Source organism: Odontesthes bonariensis, chromosome 5 (assembly GCF_027942865.1).
Source record: "Odontesthes bonariensis isolate fOdoBon6 chromosome 5, fOdoBon6.hap1, whole genome shotgun sequence".
Classification (NCBI taxonomy): domain Eukaryota; kingdom Metazoa; phylum Chordata; class Actinopteri; order Atheriniformes; family Atherinopsidae; genus Odontesthes; species Odontesthes bonariensis.
The window spans coordinates 42,103,890-42,127,622 of NC_134510.1; the positions used below are offsets into that span (position 1 = coordinate 42,103,890).

The 23,733-nt window shown below is 49.2% G+C and overlaps 2 protein-coding genes across 3 annotated transcripts; one reads left to right on the forward strand and one right to left on the reverse strand.

Moving 5' to 3' along the window:
* The first annotated feature begins 3,984 nt into the window (after positions 1-3,984).
* On the forward strand, positions 3,985-18,228 carry LOC142380520 (uncharacterized). 2 transcript variants are annotated; one of them, XM_075466437.1, is made up of 9 exons: positions 3,985-4,273; positions 6,577-6,723; positions 7,881-8,014; positions 8,874-8,991; positions 12,124-12,194; positions 12,331-12,406; positions 13,907-13,969; positions 17,170-17,239; positions 17,451-18,228. In XM_075466437.1, exons 2-9 carry the CDS (start codon positions 6,589-6,591, stop codon positions 17,531-17,533), a joined length of 750 nt encoding a protein of 249 aa, XP_075322552.1. In that variant the 5' UTR covers positions 3,985-4,273; positions 6,577-6,588; the 3' UTR covers positions 17,534-18,228. The 2 variants fall into 2 exon arrangements, with proteins under 2 accessions (XP_075322552.1, XP_075322551.1); XM_075466436.1 differs by lacking the exon at positions 12,331-12,406 and adding an exon at positions 12,577-12,652 and having other exon boundaries at positions 3,987-4,273.
* A 1-nt stretch (position 18,229) lies between these two features.
* Positions 18,230-22,245, reverse strand: pmvk (phosphomevalonate kinase). The gene is made up of 4 exons (XM_075466438.1): positions 21,977-22,245; positions 20,882-21,098; positions 20,682-20,811; positions 18,230-18,501 (listed from the first exon to the last, which is right to left on the reverse strand). Exons 1-4 carry the CDS (start codon positions 22,069-22,071, stop codon positions 18,344-18,346), a joined length of 600 nt encoding a protein of 199 aa, XP_075322553.1. The 5' UTR covers positions 22,072-22,245; the 3' UTR covers positions 18,230-18,343.
* Positions 22,246-23,733: the final 1,488 nt, after the last annotated feature.

A 23,733-nucleotide genomic window follows, 5' to 3' on the forward strand; every position in this document is an offset into this window, starting at 1 on the left:
CCTCCTGGATCTTTCTCCCACGGACCCAAACCATTCCAGGTAGAAATAATAACACAAAAACAACAGGATTGGGGAGCGCACCCCTAATCAATATATCGCACACACAGAAACATAAATAAAAATATTTACACATATACAGTATATACACATATATATATATATATACAAAAAAAAAATAGAAGAGGGTAGGTTGAAACAAAGCACGAGTACAGTCAGATAAAATCAGATCTGATTGGTTCTACATACTCCGTCCACTTTGTCCAGATCTTATAAAAATTTTCCTTCTCAACTTTGAGGGAAAAAGAAATCTTCTCCATAAGATATATCTCGTAAACAATTTCAATCCATTCGTCGATGGTGGGAGGTTCCACTTTTAACCATTTCCTAGTGACACATTTCTTACTAGCTGCCAATAACATAGTCAACATTTTTTTGTCTTTTATGTTCCGTGTTTCAAAATTTATATCGCCCAAGAACACAGTTTCACATTTTAATGGAATATTCACATTAAATATATTTTCAATATGTTTGTGGATCTCTTCCCAGCATGATTTTATTGTTTGGCAGTCCCAACAGATATGGAAGTGGTTGGCTCCATTAGACCCACAGAGTCTCCAACAAGCGTCCCCGCTGCCCTGATGACGTTTCTGAATGGATGTTGTGAAAAATCTTGTTACAGTTTTCCAACAGAACTCCCGCCGTGTATTTGACCCGGTTGAGATCCACTGTAGTTGGCATATTTTCTCCCAGCTCTCCTGTGTGATTATTATCTTTATTTCCGTTTCCCATTTCGGTCCCCCTTTTTATTTGGTTCTTACCAAGAAAAAAAACCTTACATTTAGAAGTGCTAGATATTTTTTCTTGTTTTAAGAATTAATTTCTTATTTTAAGTCTTCAACTTAACAGTATAATCTTATATCAAGCAAAACTTTACTTTTTTGTCTCAAACAGGCAGGGAATCATAAAATGAGACAATTAACACTTAAAATCAGATGTATTACGTTTCTCCTCCAAAGTCTCATCATAATAAATCTTGTTTTAAGATTCAATAACAAACTCAACATGCTTGATTCAAGAGTCACACAGAAAATATCTGAAAACACGCTTTACTCCTTGGATTTTAAGCATATGACAAATGTTTGTTCACAAAACTGCCTTTGTTAAATCTAGAAACAAGACTCCTACAATCTTAATTTAAGAAATCTTGCCAAGTCAAATTATCTTGCTGCATGAACAGATTTTTTTCACTTGTTTTGAGTACCTTTTCCCTTAGTTTTTTTATCTTGTTTGAAGACCCCTATTTTTTGCAGTGCACCACCCCGACCTGCCAGTCCAGAGGCCCCCGATGTCCACGTGATGCTGCAGAGGCAGCCGAGGCCGCAGCTCGATGATCGACTTTGTAGTCGTATCGTCGGACTTGCGGCCGTATGTCCTGGACACTCGGGTGAAGAGAGGGGCGGAGCTTCAACTGATCACCACCTGGTGGTGAGTTGGCTCCGCTGGTGGGGAGGAAGCTGGTCAGACCTGGCAGGCCCAAACGTATTGTGAGGGTCTGTTGGGAACGCCTGGTGGAATCCCCTGTAAGGAGGAGTTTCAACTCCCACCTCCGGCAGAGCTTCAGCCATGTCCCGCGGGAGGTGGGGGACATTGAGCCCGAATGGGCCATGTCCCGGGGGAGGTGGGGGACATTGAGCCCGAATGGGCCATGTCCCGGGGGAGGTGGGGGACATTGAGCCCGAATGGGCCATGTTCCGTGCCTCCATTGTTGAGGCGGCCGACCGGAGCTGTGGCCGTAAGGTGGTCGGTGCCCCGAACCCGCTGGTTGACGCCAGTGGTGAGGGAAGCCGTCAAGCTGAAGAAGGAGTCCTATCGGGCCTTTTTGGCCAGTGCACTGGAAAAAATCTAAATCTTACCAAGTATATTTGTCTCATTTCTAGTCCAAATATCTCATTACACTTAATATCAGACACAACTGCCCAACAAGTTCTATTTCAGCCAGATATAGGGACTTGTTTTAATACAATACATCTGGAATATCTTGTTAAATGAAAAAGTCTTGAAAACAATTTGTTTTGAGTCATATTTCACATGAAACAAGCTTTTTTTGACATTTGAAGAGGTTTTTAAGCTAATTTCAAGATCACTTTTAACTCAAAAGTCCCAAATATCACATCTTATTTCAAGAAATCTTGAAATCTTGTTTTTTTTACTTATTTTGGGAGGGGCATGTTTTCCAGTGTGGGACTCTGGAAGCAGCTGATGGTACCGACAGGCCAATTGGAACGCAGCCTCGGCGGTTGCTGAGGCAAAAACTCGGGCTTGGGAGGAGTTCGGGGAGGTCATGGAGAACGATTTGCGGACGGCCTCGAGGAGATTCTGGTCCACCATCCGGCGGCTCAGGGGGGGGGAGCGGTGCACCGTCAACACCGTGTATGGTGAGGGCGGGGCTCTGCTGACTTCAACTAGGGACGTCGTGAGTCGGTGGGGGGAATACTTCGAGGGCCTCCTCAATCCTACCGACACGCCTTCCGATGAGGAAGCAGAGTTGGGGAGCTCGGACGTGGGGCCTCCCATTTCTGGGGCTGAGGTTGCCGAGGTGACTGGTGCCAGAAAACCCAACGGATCCTACACTGAGCTGCTAACTGACAGCATACCACGTCTGGTGAAAGACCGTTGCTTCATCTTTAACCTGAAAGAGTCAGTTTCCACACACCACTGGAGACCCAGAGCCCTCTCTACTGGAAGTTTATCTCGGTCCAGATCCAACTCCTTTAGGTCCTTGGCCCTAGTCAGACATGGAACCAAACACGCTGAGCCAGATTTGACATGGGTTATCGGACCATGTAGGCCACGCCCACAGAAAATATGTCTGCTGGATATGAGTCTACAACACATTCCAGCCAATGTGGGCCATGTTCAACCTTGTAGCACCCACGCATATGAATAATCATTGAAAAAAATCATTTTGGCTCTTCTTGCATCTTTCTGGGTGGGAATAAACCAATATTTTTGGAATTTTTGGAATTGGGCTATTTTTGATCATTTTAGGCCATGTTGCATATTTGCAGCTGTGGGCTTTCCTGATTCATTTTGTCCACAAAACCAAGTCATTCTCTGCAGATCGTTTGGCAGAAAAGGTTTAGTGAAAGTTCACCAGTAACTGCTGCTACCACAATAAAATGTATATAATAAACCTTTATTGAACATTCTTAATACAAAGTGCGGAACGCAACCATCATAAACTTTCCATTCAACAACAAATCAAACAGATTTCACAGATCTTTGTTGTGAAAAAGTCAAGCACATATAAAATGCAAAAAATGTAATGTAAATAAAAATGTAATGTAAATAAAAATATAGATAAAAATACAATGTAAATAAATAATGTAAATAATTAAAAAGCTTGTTGCATAACTGCAACTGTGGGTGCTACAAGGTTAAGCCAATAAAACGGACTCACACTGAAGCTGAGCTGCAAAACTCTGATGAAATGTCAGTGAATGAGTAATAAAATGTCACTTTTTATTCCTTTAATACTTCTTGTTTCTTGTGTTGAGCCGCTGTGTTCAGCAGGTTTCATTCTGCTGCTTTTAGTTCGGTCATAAAATGTTCATAAATATGTTGTTTGAAATAAAAACAGGCAGAAACTGGAGTTTTAACACTTTGAAGGTTTTATTGAAACCGGAAAAGTCTTAATATTAAATCCAATATATTTTTCTGCAAGTTTTCAAAAACTTTTTTTTTTTTATTCAAACATGTCACATAGACGAAACAATGACATACTCAGAAGTAAACATTTTTTTAAAACTTTACATATTAGGATCTTAAATGCACAAAGTAAAAAAAGGGGATAATAAATAATAACAAAAAATAAATAAATTAAAAATAAATAAATAAACAACAACAAGGAGAAAATAAAAGGTAAGACAAGTTTTCACAAACTTTACGAGATTTCGGTGAGTCTGACGTCACTTCCTGTGGAGGGAATTTAACCCGGAAGTTCGGGTGTAGTTCTCCAGAGTTGGGAGTTGGCTGATGAGGAAGCAGCGAACAACAGTGAATTTGCACCAACTGAGACTCCAACCAGCAGCGGAACCCCGAGACCCGGACCCCCGCGAACCGGAGCCCCGAACCGGAGCCCCGAACAGCCGCAGTTTGTAGGAATTAGTCCCGCTCAGGAGGTCAGCAGCTCCGGCAGCAGATACAGGAGAACCGGGAAGTTACGGCGACAGCTGCGGGCCACAGGTGCGAGTTCTTCTGCAGACCGACACAGGTAAGCTCCCCGGCAGGTAAACCTCAGGTGGTCTCTGCTCAGGGGAACCGCGGCAGTCCGTGCTGAAACACAAGCTAACACAGGCTAACACAGGCTAACACATGCTAACACATGCTAACACGGCCGGCCCAAGCCTTTATGGGGCCTTAGAAGAATTTCATTTGGGGCCCCCCTACCACCACCTCAGCTCCAGATGCCTCATTATTCCACAGGCTACACTGTTCTGTGTGTAACGGACCCACAACCATTAGCATTATTTGTAATCATCTTACATTATACAGGTGTCATTCTTGTTTTTAACCTTAAAGGGATAGCAAAGTCATAAATACAGTTTAATTAACTTCTACATAAAGAGTGATGTATAAGTATGGCTCATTAATGTAACTATTTGAAAGTAACATCAGCAGGCTGGAGACTGCATTTATAGTAAACACGTTAAATAGTTTCATTTCTTTCAGATGTGCAATGGTGTGCAAAATGTTCAAAATCCAAATGCAAAATAGAATCAAATGACATTCACATTATCTTACAGAAAAATTAAGTTGTAATCAAAATTAAATACTTAAATAATAAATACAATACTTAAATAATTTTGCCCAACGGTGGCAGCAGCCTAGCCTGGCGACGCCATCCTACGTACTTCCGCCCAAAGATTTTGGCTCCGCACATAGTCTGGCCCAACCCCCCTACCTCGGTTCGCTCAGTGTTTTGCCAATCAGCAAACAGTTGCGAGTGGTGACGCAGAACTCACGCGCGGAGTCCATTGTAGTCCATATAATTGTAGTTCAACCGCAGCGGAAATAAACATGGCGACGGAAGAACGCTAGAAGCTATCCATGAAGTTGTCTCAACTCTGGAGAGCATTACACAATTAAAACAAGAGCAAGAGGAATGCCTCGTCAATGTTGTTAGTGGCAAGGATGTCGTAGCTCTCCTTCCAGCTGGCTTTGGGAAAAGTTTGATTTATCAAATGGTACCGGTATAATGAAAGCGGATGTGGGAAGCGTGATTCGCGAGCTAGAGCCTCGCGAGAGTAAGCATGAACCTCGGCGCATAACCAACGTCATTTCTAAACATTTTGATTGGTTAAGGGAACTCCGTTACTCCAATGAATTTAAGTTGCTGGGTAAGGTCCCGCCCTCCATGGAAACGGATTCCTCTTGGGTTTTCCCAGACTGATTGACAAAGTCAACAGTCGGCTTTCGCCCAGGCTAGCAGCAGCCAACAGGAGGCATAAATTAACCGAATATTAGTATTTGGTCAAAATTAATTTTTTTTTCTGGTGTAATACAATTTTGTTTAAATTATTCAATGTTATTTTAGTTTCATGTATATATTTACTTTTTTTTTTTTTTTTTATCACAACGTCTCGGTGCTCTCTGGGGCCCCTGGTGGCGTGGGGGCCCTAAGCGACCGCGTAGTTGGCATATGCCTTGGGCCGGCTCTGCATGCTAACACATGCTAACACAGCACCGAACAGCTGATCGATCACTGGCTGCTGGATCGGTACCTGAGCAGACCGGAGGGGGTGATGGTGGGAGTCAAACACTTTGGATTAAAACTAATAATTATTCTAAAACCAGCCCAGCTGCTCAGCTTGGTGCTGATGTCAGAAGTTTGGAAAATACACCTTCAGCTTGATGACGTCACAGTGACGTAATGCTGCCAACGACCAGCAGCTGCTGCTGGTCCCAGAACCAGAACCCTGAGAACCAGAACCTAGAGTGGGTCCCAGAACCCTGAGAACCAGAACCTAGAGTGGGTTTAAGAACCAGAACCCAGAGTAGGTCTGAGAAGTATTCAAAATAAATCATTAAATTGGCAGCTTCATAGCTTTTTAAATCACTTTAGGGTCTTACACGGGCCTGGAAACCTCCTGGAAACCTCCTGGAAAAGTTGTGCAGGCGTGTCTGAGGCAGGGAGCCGGTCTTTAACAGACCTGATTTATTTTTAACAGTTTTTAACCGTTTTTTAAAACTATTTTGGGGGTCAAAATGTTTCACTTTCACAGATTCAGGTGAACTGAAATGGGTTAACTTCAGATTGTCCTCCGTACGTGTTCTGGACCAAATACCTGAACTACGCTCAGACTGTTTTTTCATTTAGTTTGAATGTAAAACATCATCATTTATCTGGATTATTCACTAATGCAAAGTGAAAGTATTCCTTCCACGGGCCTTTCTTCAGGTCAAACCTGTAGAAAACAGGTTAGATACAGCAGGATGGTGTTGGAGCAAACAGCCAGCGGACCGGTTGGGTTCACATGCTCAGTAATGATTGATCCGGCTGCGGTTTGTCTGCAGGAGAAGAAGAAGATGAGTGGGGGAATGAACAGCATCGATGCCGTGAAGAAGAAGATCAAAGTTCTGCAGGAGCAGGCGGAGGAGGCGGAGGAGCGGGCGGAGAGGCTGCAGAGGGAGGTGGAGAAGGAGAAGAGGACCAAGGAGGAGGTGCGCACACACACACCTGTTACACACACACTCGCATGCACACACACCTGTTACACACACACACCTGTTACACACACACTCACATGCACACTCACCTGTTACACACACTCACCTGTTACACACACACTCGCATGCACACACACCTGTTACACACACACACCTGTTACACACACACTCGCATGCACATTCACCTGTTACACACACACCTGTTACACACACACACCTGTTACACACACACTCACATGTTACACACACTCACATGTTACACACACACACTCACATGTTACACACACACTCACATGTTACACACACACTCACATGTTACACACACACACTCACATGTTACACACACACACTCACATGTTACACACACACACATGTTACACACACACTCACATGTTACACACACACTCGCATGTTACACACACACTCGCATGTTACACACACTCACATGTTACACACACCTGTTCCTGTTGGGTCTTCATAGAAGAAGAAAGTCTCTGCCAATCAGAGGCAGAAGGGGGCGTGTCCTCAGGTACAGGGCAGGTGCAGTCTGAGCTGTAAGCAGGTGCAGTGATGCATGCTGGGAAGTTGAGGAGAAAGCAGAGGCTGTGGACTCCTGACATGCTCCTGATGTTGGACCCGTCGGTTCTGATTCAGCCTCCTGAGTAATGCTGCAGCTGCTCTGAGGATGTTGGTCATTATTCTGTTTACATCTGTTAGTATTGGTTATTATTATTATTGGTTATTATTATTATTATTGGTTATTATTATTGTTGGTTATTATTATTGTTGGTTATTATTATTATTGGTTATTATTCTTGGTTATTATTGTTATTGTTGGTTATTATTCTTGGGTAAATATTCTTGGTTGTTATTATTGGTTATTATTATTCTTGGTTATTATTCTTGGTTATTGACATGAGGCGGCGGTCAGCTCAGCAGTATCTGTGCTGCAGGGCGTGCGGCGGCGTGCTGCAGACTTCCTGTCTGATAAAACTCAGCCGCACATGTGCAGCCGCTGATAACTCTCTGTGAGTCTGCCCCACATCTGTGCTGCCGGATATAAAACAGACCAAAACAAACAGGGACGCACCTGTTGAAGCAGTCGGTTCCTGATGGAGGCGGGGCTTACGGTGGCGCTCTTTGTCTTGCAGGCGGAGGGGGAGGTGACGTCTCTGAGTCGCCGCCTGCAGCTCAGCGAGGAGAACCTGGACCGAGCCCAGGAGCGCCTGGCCACCGCCCTGAGGAAGCTGGAGGAGGTGGAGAAGGTGGCCGACGAGAGCGAGAGGTGGGTGTCCAATATCACAGGTGGTGTAAAAGGTGGTGCTGCAGGTGGTGCTACATGTGGTGCTGCAGGTGGTGCTGCATGTGGTGCTGCAGGTGGTGCTGCATGTGGTGCTGCATGTGGTGCTGCAGGTGGTGCTGCATGTGGTGCTGCAGGAGGTGGTGCTACATGTGGTGCTGCAGGTGGTGCTGCAGGTGGTGCTGCATGTGGTGCTACATGTGGTGCTGCATGTGGTGCTACATGTGGTGCTGCATGTGGTGCTGCAGGTGGTGCTACATGTGGTGCTACAGGTGGTGCTGCATGTGGTGCTGCAGGTGGTGCTGCATGTGGTGCTACATGTGGTGCTGCATGTGGTGCTGCATGTGGTGCTACATGTGGTGCTACAGGAGGTGCTACAGGTGGTGCTACAGGTGGTGCTACAGGTGGTGCTACAGGTGGTGCTACATGTGGTGCTACATGTGGTGCTGCAGGAGGTGCTACAGGTGGTGCTGCATGTGGTGCTGCATGTGGTGCTGCATGTGGTGCTGCATGTGGTGCTACAGGTGGTGCTACAGGTGGTGCTGCATGTGGTGCTACATGTGGTGCTGCATGTGGTGCTGCAGGTGGTGCTACAGGTGGTGCTGCATGTGGTGCTACATGTGGTGCTACATGTGGTGCTGCAGGTGGTGCTGCAGGTGGTGCTACAGGTGGTGCTACAGGTGGTGCTACATGTGGTGCTACATGTGGTGCTACAGGTGGTGCTACAGGTGGTGCTACAGGTGGTGCTACAGGTGGTGCTGCATGTGGTGCTACATGTGGTGCTGCATGTGGTGCTGCAGGAGGTGCTACATATAACCTCCACCCTGATACCTCCACCCAACAGGGGGATGAAGGTGATCGAGAACCGAGCTCTGAAGGACGAGGAGAAGATGGAGCTGCTGGAGGTTCAGCTGAGGGAGGCCAAGCAGATCGCTGAGGAGGCCGACCGCAAGTATGAGGAGGTACGTGTCCCCGTCTGTCCCCCCCCTCTGTCCCCCGTCTGTCTGTCCCCCCCCTTCTGTCCCCCCGTCTGTCTGTCCCCCCCCTTCTGTCCCCCCGTCTGTCTGTCTGTCTGTCCCCCGTCTGTTCCCCGTCTGTGTCCCCCCGTCTGTCCCCCGTCTGTCTGTCTGTCCCCCCGTCTGTTCCCCGTCTGTCTGTCTGTCCCCCCGTCTTTCTGTCTGTCTGTCCCCCCCTCTTTCTGTCTGTCTGTCCCCCGTCTGTCTGTCTGTTCCCCGTCTGTCTGTCTGTCCCCCGTCTGTCTGTTCCCCGTCTTTCTGTCTGTCCCCTGTCTGTCTGTCCCCCCGTCTTTCTGTCTGTCTGTCCCCCGTCTGTCTGTCTGTTCCCCGTCTGTCTGTCTGTCCCCCGTCTGTCTGTCTGTCCCCCGTCTGTCTGTTCCCCGTCTTTCTGTCTGTCCCCTGTCTGTCTGTCCCTCCGTCTTTCTGTCTGTCTGTCCCCCGTCTGTCTGTCCCCCGTCTGTCTGTCTGTTCCCCGTCTGTCTGTCTGTTCCCCGTCTGTCTGTCTGTCCCCCGTCTGTCTGTCCCCCCTCTTTCTGTCTGTCCCCCGTCTGTCTGTCTGTCCCCCGTCTGTCTGTTCCCCGTCTGTCTGTCTGTCCCCCGTCTGTCTGTTCCCCGTCTTTCTGTCTGTTCCCTGTCTGTCCCCCGTCTGTCTATCTGTTCCCCGTCTGTCTGTCTGTCCCCCTGTCTGTCTGTCCCCCTGTCTGTCTGTCCCCCGTCTGTCTCTGTTCCCCGTCTGTCTGTTTGTTCCCTGTCTGTCCCCCGTCTGTCTGTCTGTCCCCCCTCTGTCTGTCTGTTCCCCGTCTTTCTGTCTGTCCCCCGTCTTTCTGTCTGTCCCCCGTCTGTCTGTTCCCCGTCTGTCTGTCTGTCCCCCGTCTGTCTGTTCCCCGTCTTTCTGTCTGTCCCCCGTCTTTCTGTCTGTCCCCCGTCTGTCTGTTCCCCGTCTGTCTGTCTGTCCCCCGTCTGTCTGTCTGTCCCCCGTCTGTCTGTGTCCCCCGTCTGTCTGTCCCCCCCTCTGTCCCCGTCTGTCCCCCTCTCTGTCCCCCCCTCTGTCTGTCTGTCCCCCCGTCTGTCTGTCTGTCCCCCGTCTTTCTGTCTGTCCCCCCCTCTGTCTGTCTGTCCCCCCGTCTGTCTGTCTGTCCCCCCCCTGTCTGTCTGTCTGTCCCCCTGTCTGTCTGTCTGTCCCCCGTCTGTTCCCCGTCTGTCTATCTGTCCCCCCGTCTGTCTGTCCCCGTCTGTCTGTCTGTCCCCCCCTCTGTCTTTCTGTTCCCCGTCTTTCTGTCTGTCCCCCGTCTGTCTGTCCCCCGTCTGTCTGTCTGTCTGTCTGTCCCCACGTCTGTCTGTCCCCGTCTGTCTGTCTGTCCCCCCCTCTGTCTTTCTGTTCCCCGTCTTTCTGTCTGTCCCCCGTCTGTCTGTCCCCGTCTGTCTGTCTGTCCCCCCCTCTGTCTTTCTGTTCCCCGTCTTTCTGTCTGTCCCCCGTCTGTTCCCCGTCTGTCTATCTGTCCCCCCGTCTGTCTGTCCCCGTCTGTCTGTCTGTCCCCCCCTCTGTCTTTCTGTTCCCCGTCTTTCTGTCTGTCCCCCGTCTGTCTGTCCCCTGTCTGTCTGTCTGTCCCCCCCTCTGTCTGTTCCCCGTCTTTCTGTCTGTCCCCCGTCTGTCTGTTCCCCGTCTTTCTGTCTGTCCCCCGTCTGTCTGTTCCCCGTCTTTCTGTCTGTCCCCCGTCTGTCTGTCTGTCCCCCGTCTGTCTGTCTGTCCCCCGTCTTTCTGTCTGTCCCCCGTCTTTCTGTCTGTCCCCCGTCTTTCTGTCTGTTCCCCGTCTTTCTGTCTGTTCCCCGTCTGTCTGTCTGTCCCCCGTCTTTCTGTCCCCCGTCTTTCTGTCTGTCCCCCGTCTTTCTGTCTGTCCCCCGTCTTTCTGTCTGTCCCCCGTCTGTCTGTCTGTCCCCCCTCTGTCTGTCCCCCGTCTGTCTGTCTGTCCCCCCCTCTGTCTGTCCCCCGTCTGTCTGTCTGTCCCCCCCTCTGTCTGTCTGTCCCCCCCTCTGTCCCCGTCTGTCCTCCCCTCTGTCTGTCTGTCTGTCCCCCCCTCTGTCTGTCTGTCCCCCCCTCTGTCTGTCTGTCCCCCGTCTTTCTGTCTGTCCCCCGTCTGTCTGTCTGTCCCCCCGTCTGTCTGTCCCCCCGTCTGTCCCCCCCTCTGTCTGTCTGTCTGTCCCCCCGTCTGTCCCCCGTCTGTCTGTCTGTCTGTCTGTCCCCCCCTCTGTCTGTCTGTCTGTCCCCCCGTCTGTCCCCCCGTCTGTCTGTTCCCCGTCTGTCTATCTGTCCCCCCGTCTGTCTGTCCCCGTCTGTCTGTCTGTCCCCCCCTCTGTCTTTCTGTTCCCCGTCTTTCTGTCTGTCTGTCTGTCTGTCCCCACGTCTGTCTGTCCCCGTCTGTCTGTCTGTCCCCCCCTCTGTCTTTCTGTTCCCCGTCTTTCTGTCTGTCCCCCGTCTGTTCCCCGTCTGTCTATCTGTCCCCCCGTCTGTCTGTCCCCCCCTCTGTCTTTCTGTTCCCTGTCTTTCTGTCTGTCCCCCGTCTGTCTGTCCCCCCGTCTGTCTGTTCCCCGTCTTTCTGTCTGTCCCCCGTCTGTCTGTTCCCCGTCTTTCTGTCTGTCCCCCGTCTTTCTGTCTGTCCCCCGTCTGTCTGTCTGTCCCCCGTCTTTCTGTCTGTCCCCCGTCTTTCTGTCTGTCCCCCGTCTGTCTGTCTGTCCCCCGTCTTTCTGTCTGTCCCCCCCCTCTGTCTGTCCCCCGTCTGTCTGTCTGTCCCCCGTCTTTCTGTCTGTCCCCCCCTCTGTCCCCCCGTCTGCTAGATGTGTTAGCATTCCAAGCTCGGCATGGCGCGTTGGAATGCTAACTTTTTGGTAAATTGGGGCGAAACGCACTGCAGCGAGTAAACAAAAAGTAATAAAATAAACTCTTTATAGCAGGTTGAAAGAACACGTGTTGAAGGAGTAAACTGGCCCAAAACCTGCCGTGTGTCGCCTTAAACAGAGTTCCAACTGAAGTTACGGCTCAATGTTTACATCAACAACAACGTGAGCTCATGTGCTCCACAGGTGGCCCGGAAGCTGGTGATGGTGGAAGGAGAGCTGGAGCGCGCCGAAGACCGAGCGGAGCAGGCCGAGAGGTGACATCACCCCCCCGCATGATGATGTCGCACTGATCGCCTCGCTGTGATGTCGCTGTGCTTCACTAACGGCCGCTAACCTCCCCGCTCTGCCTCTTTCTTCCCGTTTCCATGGAAACCGCTGCATGCCTAACAGTAAGGTTCGGAGGCTGGAGGAGCAGCTGAGAGGTTACGACCAATCGCTGAAGAGCCTGCAGGCGTCTGAGGACAAGGTACAGCAGGTCACCTGACCTCCCACCTGTCAGTCAGAACGGCTCCTCCTCCTCCTGACCCCTGACCTTTACCTGCTGCTTCAGCTCCTCCTCCACCTGCTGTGCATGACTCCGCCTGCTGCAGGCTCTGATTAAACTGCTCTCTGTGACCTTTGACCTTTGACCTGCAGTAAGTGCCGGGTGATGGAGGAGGAGCTGAAAACGGTCTTCACCAGTGCAAAGTCTCTGGAGGCGCAGGCTGAGAAGGTAGGAGGAGGACCTGAGTCTGCTCAGGTGTTCCATTACCGCTTCATGTTCTGATGTTTACTTATAAAACCAGTTTGTGATGTTAACACATCTGAACCGAAACAAAGTGAGTCTTTAGTTGGAGTCTGGTCCAAGTTGATGGAGCAGGACTACAGATGGACTTAAACTTTGACCTCCATGTTTAAAAACAAAATGATCCTGTTAACTTCCTGTTGGTCCCAGAGACCAACAGGTTTTAAGAAATCTGAGATTCCTGTGTGTATGGCTGTGTTTGAAACCGCCTACTACATGCTACATACTACATGCTACATACTACATGCTACATACTACATGCTACATAATACATGCTACATACTACATGCTACATACTCATCGATCAGACAGTATGCAGAGCGTTTACCCACAATGCATTTGGCTCCTGCCCGAGCCGAAATCAGCCGGCCTCAAGCTGATTTCTCTTAAGCTCTAAACTCTGTAAACTTTAGCAACATTTGAAACATTTTCAGGTGAGAAAGTAGTCGTTTAGATCCCCAACGTGTTGAAAACCTGACAAAATACCGGCTGTTTACAATTTTGTTCCCACGAATTCGGCGCTGCTAAAGCTAGCCGCAGTGAGCTAACGCACTTCCTGTTATTTTCACAAAATAAAATACCCGTTGCCTTTTATCATAGGGAAAGCCATTACCATACAATTGGTGCTTTTGTTTTGAAAACAGGAAGTGAAGCTACCCTCGTTGTAGCTAGCTTGAAACTGCCGTTTTGACAGGAAATGACGATCGGCGACGTCACGTTACGTTGCATCTTGGGTAGTTTGAGTATGAGTAGTAACCTCATGATGCATACCCAACATTTAGGAGAATCTAGTATGCATCCGGGAACTTAGTTAAAGTTAGTAGGAGAAGTATGCGGTTTCGAACACAGCCTATATGTGTAATGAATTCCCTACATGTGGGCGGGGCTTCATGAGCTTAAAAAAGTTAAGGGTCACCACCGAACTGTTTGGAGGGACTAAAATTTTAAGCTTCAACAAGTCAGAAGCCTCATTGTTTGAAGAGGTTTCCTGTTGCCCCCGTGTGGACCCAACGGAGGTGAGTTTAAAGTTTCCTAATGGTGGATGAAAACTGGCCACAGGAACAGAAGAATCAATTCACCGAGTTTGAATCAGTTTAAGATCCTGGAAATAATTTGAATTAGAATAAAAATGGCTGCCTTCCTGTTAGGGCTCTGATTGGCCGCTGTCTCTGTGTCTCTCAGTACTCTCTGAAGGAGGACAGGTATGAAGAGGAGATCAAGAACCTGAGCAGCAAACTGAAGGAGGTGAGTCGGTGTTCTGCAGGTCTTTCTGCTCACCTGGATAATCTCACTTTGACTTCCTGTTTACTACCTGCTGACTTCCTGTTTACCCCCTGCTGACTTCCTGTTTACCTCCTGATGACCTCCTGTTTACCCCCTGACTACCTGCTGACTTCCTGTCTACCCCCTGCTGACTTCCTGTTTACCCCCTGCTGACTTCCTGTCTACCCCCTGCTGACTTCCTGTTTACCCCCTGCTGACTTCCTGTTTACCTCCTGATGACCTCCTGTTTACCCCCTGACTACCTGCTGACTTCCTGTCTACCCCCTGCTGACTTCCTGTTTACCCCCTGCTGACTTCCTGTTTACCCCCTGCTGACTTCCTGTTTACCCCCTGCTGACTTCCTGTTTACCTCCTGATGACCTCCTGTTTACCCCCTGACTACCTGCTGACTTCCTGTCTACCCCCTGCTGACTTCCTGTCTACCCCCTGCTGACTTCCTGTTTACCCCCTGCTGACTTCCTGTTTACTACCTGATGACCTCCTGTTTACCCCTGCTGACTTCCTGTTTACTACCTGATGACCTCCTGTTTACCCCCTGACTACCTGCTGACTTCCTGTTTACCCCCTGCTGACCTCCTGTTTACCCCCTGCTGACTTCCTGTTTACCCCCTGTTTACTACCTGCTGACTTCCTGTTTACTACCTGCTGACTTCCTGTTTACTACCTGCTGACTTCCTGTTTACCCCCTGCTGACTTCCTGTTTACCCCTGCTGACTTCCTGTTTACCCCCTGCTGACTACTTGCTGACTTCCTGTTTACCCCCTGCTGACTACTTGCTGACTTCCTGTTTACCCCCTGCTGACTACTTGCTGACTTCCTGTTTACCCCCTGCTGACTACTTGCTGACTTCCTGTTTACCCCCTGCTGACTACTTGCTGACTTCCTGTTTACCTACTGCTGACTTCCTGTTTACCCCCTGCTGACTTCCTGTTTACCCCCTGCTGACTACTTGCTGACTTCCTGTTTACCCACTGCTGACTACTTGCTGACTTCCTGTTTACCTACTGCTGACTACTTGCTGACTTCCTGTCTACCCCCTGCTGACTTCCTGTCTACCCCCTGCTGACTTCCTGTTTACCCCCTGCTGACTTCCTGTTTACTACCTGATGACTTCCTGTTTACCCCCTGCTGACTTCCTGTTTACCCCCTGCTGACTACTTGCTGACTTCCTGTTTACCCACTGCTGACTACTTGCTGACTTCCTGTTTACCTACTGCTGACTACTTGCTGACTTCCTGTTTACCTACTGCTGACTACTTGCTGACTTCCTGTTTACCCCCTGCTGACTTCCTGTCTACCCCCTGCTGACTTCCTGTTTACCCCCTGCTGACTACTTGCTGACTTCCTGTTTACCCCCTGCTGACTACTTGCTGACTTCCTGTCTACCCCCTGCTGACTTCCTGTTTACTACCTGCTGACCCCCTGTTTACTACCTGCTGACCTCCTGTTTACTACCTGCTGACCTCCTGTTTACTACCTGCTGACCTCCTGTTTACTACCTGCTGACTTCCTGTTTACTACCTGCTGACCTCCTGTTTACTACCTGCTGACCTCCTGTTTACCCCCTGCTGACTTCCTGTTTACCCCCTGCTGACTACTTGCTGACTTCCTGTTTACCCACTGCTGACTACTTGCTGACTTCCTGTCTACCCCCTGCTGACTACTTGCTGACTTCCTGTCTACCCCCTGCTGACTTCCTGTTTACCCACTGCTGACTACTTGCTGACTTCCTGTTTACCCCCTGCTGACTACTTGCTGACTTCCTGTTTACCCACTGCTGACTACTTGCTGACTTCCTGTTTACCCCCTGCTGACTACTTGCTGACTTCCTGTTTACCTACTGCTGACTACTTGCTGACTTCCTGTTTACCTACTGCTGACTACTTGCTGACTTCCTGTTTACCCACTGCTGACTACTTGCTGACTTCCTGTTTACCTACTGCTGACTACTTGCTGACTTCCTGTTTACCTACTGCTGACTACTTGCTGACTTCCTGTTTACCCACTGCTGACTACTTGCTGACTTCCTGTTTACCCCCTGCTGACTTCCTGTTTACCCACTGCTGACTACTTGCTGACTTCCTGTCTACCCCCTGCTGACTTCCTGTCTACCCCCTGCTGACTTCCTGTCTACCCCCTGCTGACTTCCTGTCTACCCCCTGCTGACTTCCTGTCTACCCCCTGCTGACTTCCTGTTTACTACCTGCTGACCTCCTGTTTACTACCTGCTGACCTCCTATTTACCCCCTGCTGACTTCCTGTTTACCCCCTGCTGACTACTTGCTGACTTCCTGTTTACCCCCTGCTGACTACTTGCTGACTTCCTGTCTACCCCCTGCTGACTTCCTGTTTACCCCCTGCTGACTTCCTGTTTACCCCCTGTTTACTACCTGCTGACCTCCTGTTTACTACCTGCTGACTTCCTGTTTACCCCCTGTTTACCCCCTGCTGACTTCCTGTTTACCCCCTGTTTACTACCTGCTGACTTCCTGTTTACCCCCTGTTTACCCCCTGCTGACTTCCTGTTTACCCCCTGTTTACTACCTGCTGACTTCCTGTTTACCCCCTGTTTACTACCTGCTGACTTCCTGTTTACCCCCTGTTTACCCCCTGCTGACTTCCTGTTTACCCCCTGTTTACTACCTGCTGACTTCCTGTTTACCCCCTGCTGACTTCCTGTTTACCCCGTTTACCCCCTGCTGACTTCCTGTTTACCCCCTGTTTACTACCTGCTGACTTCTGTTTACCTCCTGCTGACTTCTGTTTACCCCCTGCTGACTTCCTGTTTACCCCGTTTACTACCTGCTGACTTGCTGTTTACCCCCTGCTGACTTCCTGTTTACCCCCTGCTGACTTCCTGTTTACCCCCTGCTGACTTCCTGTTTACCCCTTGCTGACTTCCTGTTTACCCCCTGTTTACTACCTGCTGACTTCCTGCTGACTTCCTGTTTACCCCCTGCTGACTTCCTGCTGACTTCCCGTTTACTTCCCATTTACTTCCTGTTTACCCTGTTTACTACCTGCTGACTTCCTGTTTACCCTGTTTACTACCTGCTGACTTCCCGTTTACTTCCTGTTTACCCCCTGCTGACTTCCTGTTTACCTCCTGCTGACTTCCCGTTTACTTCCTGCTGACTTCCCGTTTACTTCCTGTTACCCAGGCTGAGACCAGAGCTGAGTTTGCTGAGCGTTCAGTGGCCAAACTGGAGAAAACCATCGATGACCTTGAAGGTCAGTCTGGTTTCATGATATTACCATACCAACTTTATTTATAAAGCACTTGATATTACAGAGTGAGTGATTGATGGAGTAACTCGAGGGAACATTTCCCGTTAGCATTTGAATGGAAATCAGTGGGCTCGTTAGCTGAGATGCTAGCAGAGAACACATCTGACTGCTCGTTGGACTGATTGATCTGATTGGACGTTCACTTTGCTTCCAGATTCTCTGACTGCAGCCAGAAACGCCAACATGGAGCTGCAGGCTACCCTGAATCAGACCATGGAGGAGCTGAACTCCTGCTAAACCTCCACCTGATGGGTGGAGACTCTGTGGCCAAAACCTCCTCCTGTCCAACCCTTCGTCTCGTCCTCGTCTTCCTCCTGGAGGCTGTGAGGAGGTCTCTGAAACATTCCTACCCCCACCCCCCCCCCCCCCCCCCACCCCCCCCCGCTGGGTGGTGGTTTCTTCTCCAGGAGGTGGTGTTGGGGGCGTGGCCTCCGGCCTCCTCCTGTGATGTTTCCTGCTGTCGCACATTCCTCCTTAACGCCACATTTGAAGTGTTGCTTTGCTGACTCCTCCCCCACGAGGCTGAGGGGCGGAGTCAGACTAACAGCCGTCCCCTCGTTTACTAATCAATGACTAATTCAGTGTTTGTTAAACGGTTTATCGATCGTTAGTTTAAAAACTGATTGATTAGAACCGACATCCTGTCAGCCAATGGTTGGTCACTTCAGTTTAAGGGGGGTGGGTGGGATTTAAGTGGTGTCAACCAATCATAGTGAGGCATTCCACTGCCAAATATGGTAAACCAGGGGCCAATCACAAGTCGGAACCTTTCTCTCTTTTTTCTTTTTTTTTTTTTTTTGTCCCACAGATGTAATAAAGTTTAGAAATGTTTTTACCTGCTGATGATGTCATCACTGCTGATGATGTCACAGCTCATTGTAATAACAAAGCGAGACGGGATTTTATAAAATAAAACACGCATGTACACCCAACTCTGACTTCGGCTTTTATTGATCATCTGATTCGGGGGGGGGGGGGGTCCATTGGTCCATTGGGCGATTATTGATCGGCTCTGATCGATCGCCTCCTCGGCCAGCTGCAGGGTGATTATTGATCAGGTGATCGGCTCTGATCGATCGCCTCCTCGGCCAGCTGCAGGATCGGCCGCAGCTGCTCGCCCAGCGGGGGGGCGTCTGCCTCGTTCCTGATGATCCAGTCGAACTCCACGCCGTCCAGCCCGCACTCCGACTCTGCGTCATCCACACCTGGAGGACAGGTGAGTTACTGACTCCGCCCACACCAGGAGGACAGGTGAGTTACCGACACCTCCCACACCTGGAGGACAGGTGAGTTACTGACTCCGCCCACACCTGGAGGACAGGTGAGTTACCGACACCTCCCACACCTGGAGGACAGGTGAGTTACCGACACCTCCCACACCTGGAGGACAGGTGAGTTACCGACACCTCCCACACCAGGAGGACAGGTGAGTTAGTGACACCTCCCACACCTGGAGGACAGGTGAGTTACCGACACCTCCCACACCTGGAGGACAGGTGAGTTAGTGACGCCTCCCCCACCTGGAGGACAGGTGAGTTAGTGACACCTCCCCCACCTGGAGGACAGGTGAGTTACCGACACCTCCCCCACCTGGAGGACAGGTGAGTTACCTACACCGCCCACACCTGGAGGACAGGTGAGTTAGTGACACCTCCCACACCTGGAGGACAGGTGAGTTACCGACACCTCCCACACCTGGAGGACAGGTGAGTTAGTGACACCTCCCACACCTGGAGGACAGGTGAGTTACCGACACCTCCCACACCTGGAGGACAGGTGAGTTAGTGACACCTCCCACACCCGGAGGACAGGTGAGTTACCTACACCGCCCACACCTGGAGGACAGGTGAGTTAGTGACACCGCCCACACCTGGAGGACAGGTGAGTTAGTGACACCTCCCACACCTGGAGGACAGGTGAGTTAGTGACACCGCCCACACCTGGAGGACAGGTGAGTTACCGACTCCGCCCACACCTGGAGGACAGGTGAGTTAGTGACACCTCCCACACCTGGAGGACAGGTGAATTAGTGACACCGCCCACACCTGGAGGACAGGTGAGTTAGTGACACCTCCCACACCTGGAGGACAGGTGAATTAGTGACACCGCCCACACCTGGAGGACAGGTGAGTTACCGACACCTCCCACACCTGGAGGACAGGTGAGTTAGTGACACCTCCCACACCTGGAGGACAGGTGAGTTAGTGACACCTCCCACACCTGGAGGACAGGTGAATTAGTGACACCGCCCACACCTGGAGGACAGGTGAGTTAGTGACACCTCCCACACCTGGAGGACAGGTGAGTTAGTGACACCTCCCACACCCGGAGGACAGGTGAGTTACCTACACCGCCCACACCTGGAGGACAGGTGAGTTAGTGACACCTCCCACACCTGGAGGACAGGTGAGTTAGTGACACCTCCCCCACCAGGAGGACAGGTGAGTTACCGACACCTCCCCCACCTGGAGGACAGGTGAGTTAGTGACACCTCCCACACCTGGAGGACAGTTAGGTGCTGTTTACACATACCCGGGTATTTTGAAAAACGCATATTTTCTAACCTTCGTTTGCAAAAAAAACTAGGTGCACACAGCCCCGTTTAAAAAAAAAAAAAAAAAAAAAAAAAAAAGAAAAAAAAAAACACGTCTACATTGATCAGCATAAATACGCTATCAGGAGCTGTTAAATTACGCCAAGCCTGACGGTGGCAGTGTTAGAACAATGAGAATTCCACACAAGCCAATCAGAAGCCTAATAGAGAACCGCTGACAGGAAGAACTTCCGGATCCTTTTCAAGAAGAACTATAAAACTGCTAAAGCCGTGAAAAATGTCTTTGTTGTTCAATACATTGTATGACTGTAATTTTCAAAATCACACAAGCGAGTATAGCTCTCAACAACAGAAATGCTGCTAGTACCTCCATGCTTGCCAGATAAACAATGGACGGAGAGAATGGCGTTCTCACGCTAGCATTCTGCCAACATGGCGGATAGGGGCGGGGCTCTGTAGTATGACGACAACTCCGCATTCCATTCTGAAAACTCCGTTTTCGTCTCTTTCAACCAGTTTACACACAAACGCTAAACGGAGTTTTTAAAAAACCTCCACTTTTGCCGGAGTTTTTTTTTTTTTGCTTCGTTTTCGGAGGAAAAAACTCTGTGTATAAACGAAAGGCACAAACGAAGGGAAAGGTCAAAATACCTGGGTATGTGTAAACAGCACCTTAAGTTACTGACTCCGCCCACACCCGGAGGACAGGTGAGTTAGTGACACCTCCCACACCTGGAGGACAGGTGAGTTAGTGACACCTCCCACACCCGGAGGACAGGTGAGTTAGTGACACCTCCCACACCTGGAGGACAGGTGAGCGGGTGGTCTTACCTGCGGTGAAGCTCCACCCCCTCTGTGCCCGGGTCTCCTCTGAACTCTGAACCCTAACGACGCGGGTCTGTCGGGGAAACTGGGACCGGAACCACTGCAGGTCTGACGGCCGCCGCGCGTCACTCACCACCTGAGAGAGCGGGTTAGGGTTAGAACGTTGCCAGGTGCTCAGGTGATACCCTCTGCAGAAGAACACCTACCCACACGGGCTGCCGGGCGCCTCTGGTTGCTAGGTGACAGAAGAAGCCGGGGTCCTGGCTCCGGCGGGCCTCCCCCCAGCGGATCATGTCCGCTCGGTACCGCTCCTTGTAGGGACCGGGCCCCAGAAGCTGGTCCAGGTCCAGGCCGTGTTCCACGGCGTACCGCTGCTTCAGAGGCCCAGACAGCCGCAGGACGCCGCACGCCTCAGAACCCAACCTGCAGAAGAAGAACGGACGGGTCAGCTCCAAAGGTTAGGGTTAGCAGCTCCTGATGAGCCATCAGCCATCTCCTTTAGGAGAGAACGGAGCGTCCTCTGAGGACATCGCCTGCTTCCTCCCAGCTCCTTACGCACTGATTGGTTTCCTAAACTGTCTTCCCATGTGTCTCGGTACCTGACTTACTGCACTTACTCTGCACTGGTTCTGCTCTCAGCTGTTTGGTTTTGGAAGGAAATGCACTTCTGATTTCTTGTGACCTGAAGTTCCTTTGCCTACCGATGTGGAACACACTGATTGCAAGTCGCTTTGGATAAAAGCGTCTGCAGAATGACCGTAATGTGATGTGATGTACGGAGCCCCTAAAGAGATATGGAGGGATACCAAACATCTGGAGCTGTTTCTGCAGAATATTTATCCAACATCTGGAGCTGTTTCTGCAGAATATTTATCAAACATCTGGAGCTGTTTCTGCAGAATATTTATCCAACATCTGGAGCTGTTTCTGCAGAATATTTATCAAACATCTGGAGCTGTTCCTGCAGAATATTTATCCAACATCTGGAGCTGTTTCTGCAGAATATTTATCCAACATCTGGAGCTGTTTCTGCAGAATATTTATCCAACATCTGGAGCTGTTTCTGCAGAATATTTATCCAACATCTGGAGCTTCAGACCATCACAGCTGGAGAGCTGAAGCTGACTTTAACCACGTGATGTTTTCCTCTGAAGAACAAACCAACCAGCTGACCTTCAGTTTGATACAGTGTTACAGATGCGTTCCCGTCACACGCGTGCACGCTAAGACGCACGCGCACGCCCTTTGTTGTTGCCAAAGTGTTTTCTGTCAGTTTGCACAGATGCAGCAGACCAACTCACCGGTTCTGGATCAGGTCCGTCACATAGTCCTTCCCAGACTTCCGCTTCCCGCTGAAGACCAGAACCAGTTCGGGTCCAGAGACCCGGTCCTCCATCTGTGGGGTCCACCAGCTGCTGATTCTGCACGCGCAGCGCGTTCCGCCCTCGGGAGCGGACCGGAGGTGTAACCGGAAGTGTTACCGTAACTGTGCGAGCAGCGGGAGCTGCTAACCCTCCTAAAGGTCCAAACCTTTTGGGTTCTGAGCAGAACCGGAGCTTCCTCAGAGCAGAACCCGGTCCCGAACCCACCGGCTGTTGGCTACGTCACGGGTCACGTGTGTTGTAGTGAGAACACGGAAACACAAACGGCCTATTAGAGACTTTACGGTGTCACGTGATCCTCTTCCGATCCGGACTGTACCACCGCGAGCGGGAGGGGGGTCCAAGTTCAAAAGTTCCGTGTTTTTTTTCCAGCTTGTAAACAAATAAACAGCAACAACATGTTTTTATTATTTCCTAACTCCATTAAACACATTTTCTCCAAAGAAGACATATATTTGTTGCGTTCTAAATATTTAAAATCCCCCCTTAATCCCAAAGTAAAAGAAACTCCTTTAAAATCTTAAATGGTGTTTATCCCTGCGGAGAGCTCCTGAGGAGGTTTGCTTTGAGTCGGATGGATGTGTGTTTTAGGGTTCTGTGTGTTTGTGGAGAATAATAAACTTCTGATCACTTGTTTTTTAATTGTATGTTTTCCACATTCTGGATGAACGTACATGACCGGCTGCATATGGGGGTCCGTCTCCAGCCCTTCTCCCTAAAACACATTAATTATGGTTAACAGTGAATGGGACTTTCTGGTTAATAACATGTTATTATTGGGAAAATATTTCATGAATAAATGTAAATATATGAATGTAAAAGCCAGATTTATTGTATTTCATGAAGATTTTCTTTCCTTTACCAAAAGTCCTTAATAATATGAAAAGTAAAAATGCTCTGAAACTTTTTAGTTCGTTTGAAAAGTACGATTTGCAACAAAAGCCCAAAAACATTATTGTCTGTCTGTAGGAGCTGGAGAATCAACCCTGTTAAAAAACCGCTTTAACTGGTTTGCTCTGGGTTCGGCTGCCCCTCCTCTGCAGACTTATCTCTAAAAGGTATTTACAGTATTTAGAGTATTAGTTACTAAAGCTGAAGGATTATCCCGCTGCTCTCCTCTTACATTTAAACAACAAAATTAAACTGTATGCTTCTTCATTTTCAATGGAAAAATCATACACACTATATTAGAAAAACTGTTATTCTGAATAATTATGAATCAGGTGGACTTAACTTTTTGGATTTCTCTACCTTAAATAACACAAAATGAATTGGGCTAAACACTTTCTGAAGAATCCAACTTCTATCTGGAACCTTATCAGGTTTTCTTTAACTTAATTTTAAACTGTAATTACAAAGTTGAGAAAACTCATCTTTCCATCAGCAGGTGTTCATTGATAAACACAACTTCTCACCTCACAAACACCTTGCATAGATATTTGATTTAAAAACAGATAATAATAATTATGGATTTTATTTATAATGCACTTTACATTCTTCCGAACCTCAAAGTGCTACAGAATATGAAAACAAAAAAAAAAGCAAGAAGACAAATATCAACTAAGGAAATAGAAATTATTAAAACGTCAGGTATCCAGTGTCCTGCTGGTGGCTCAGCCAATAAGGAAGGACGATCACAGTTCTAATGAATTCTGCTCCATGTATAACTTCAGTCT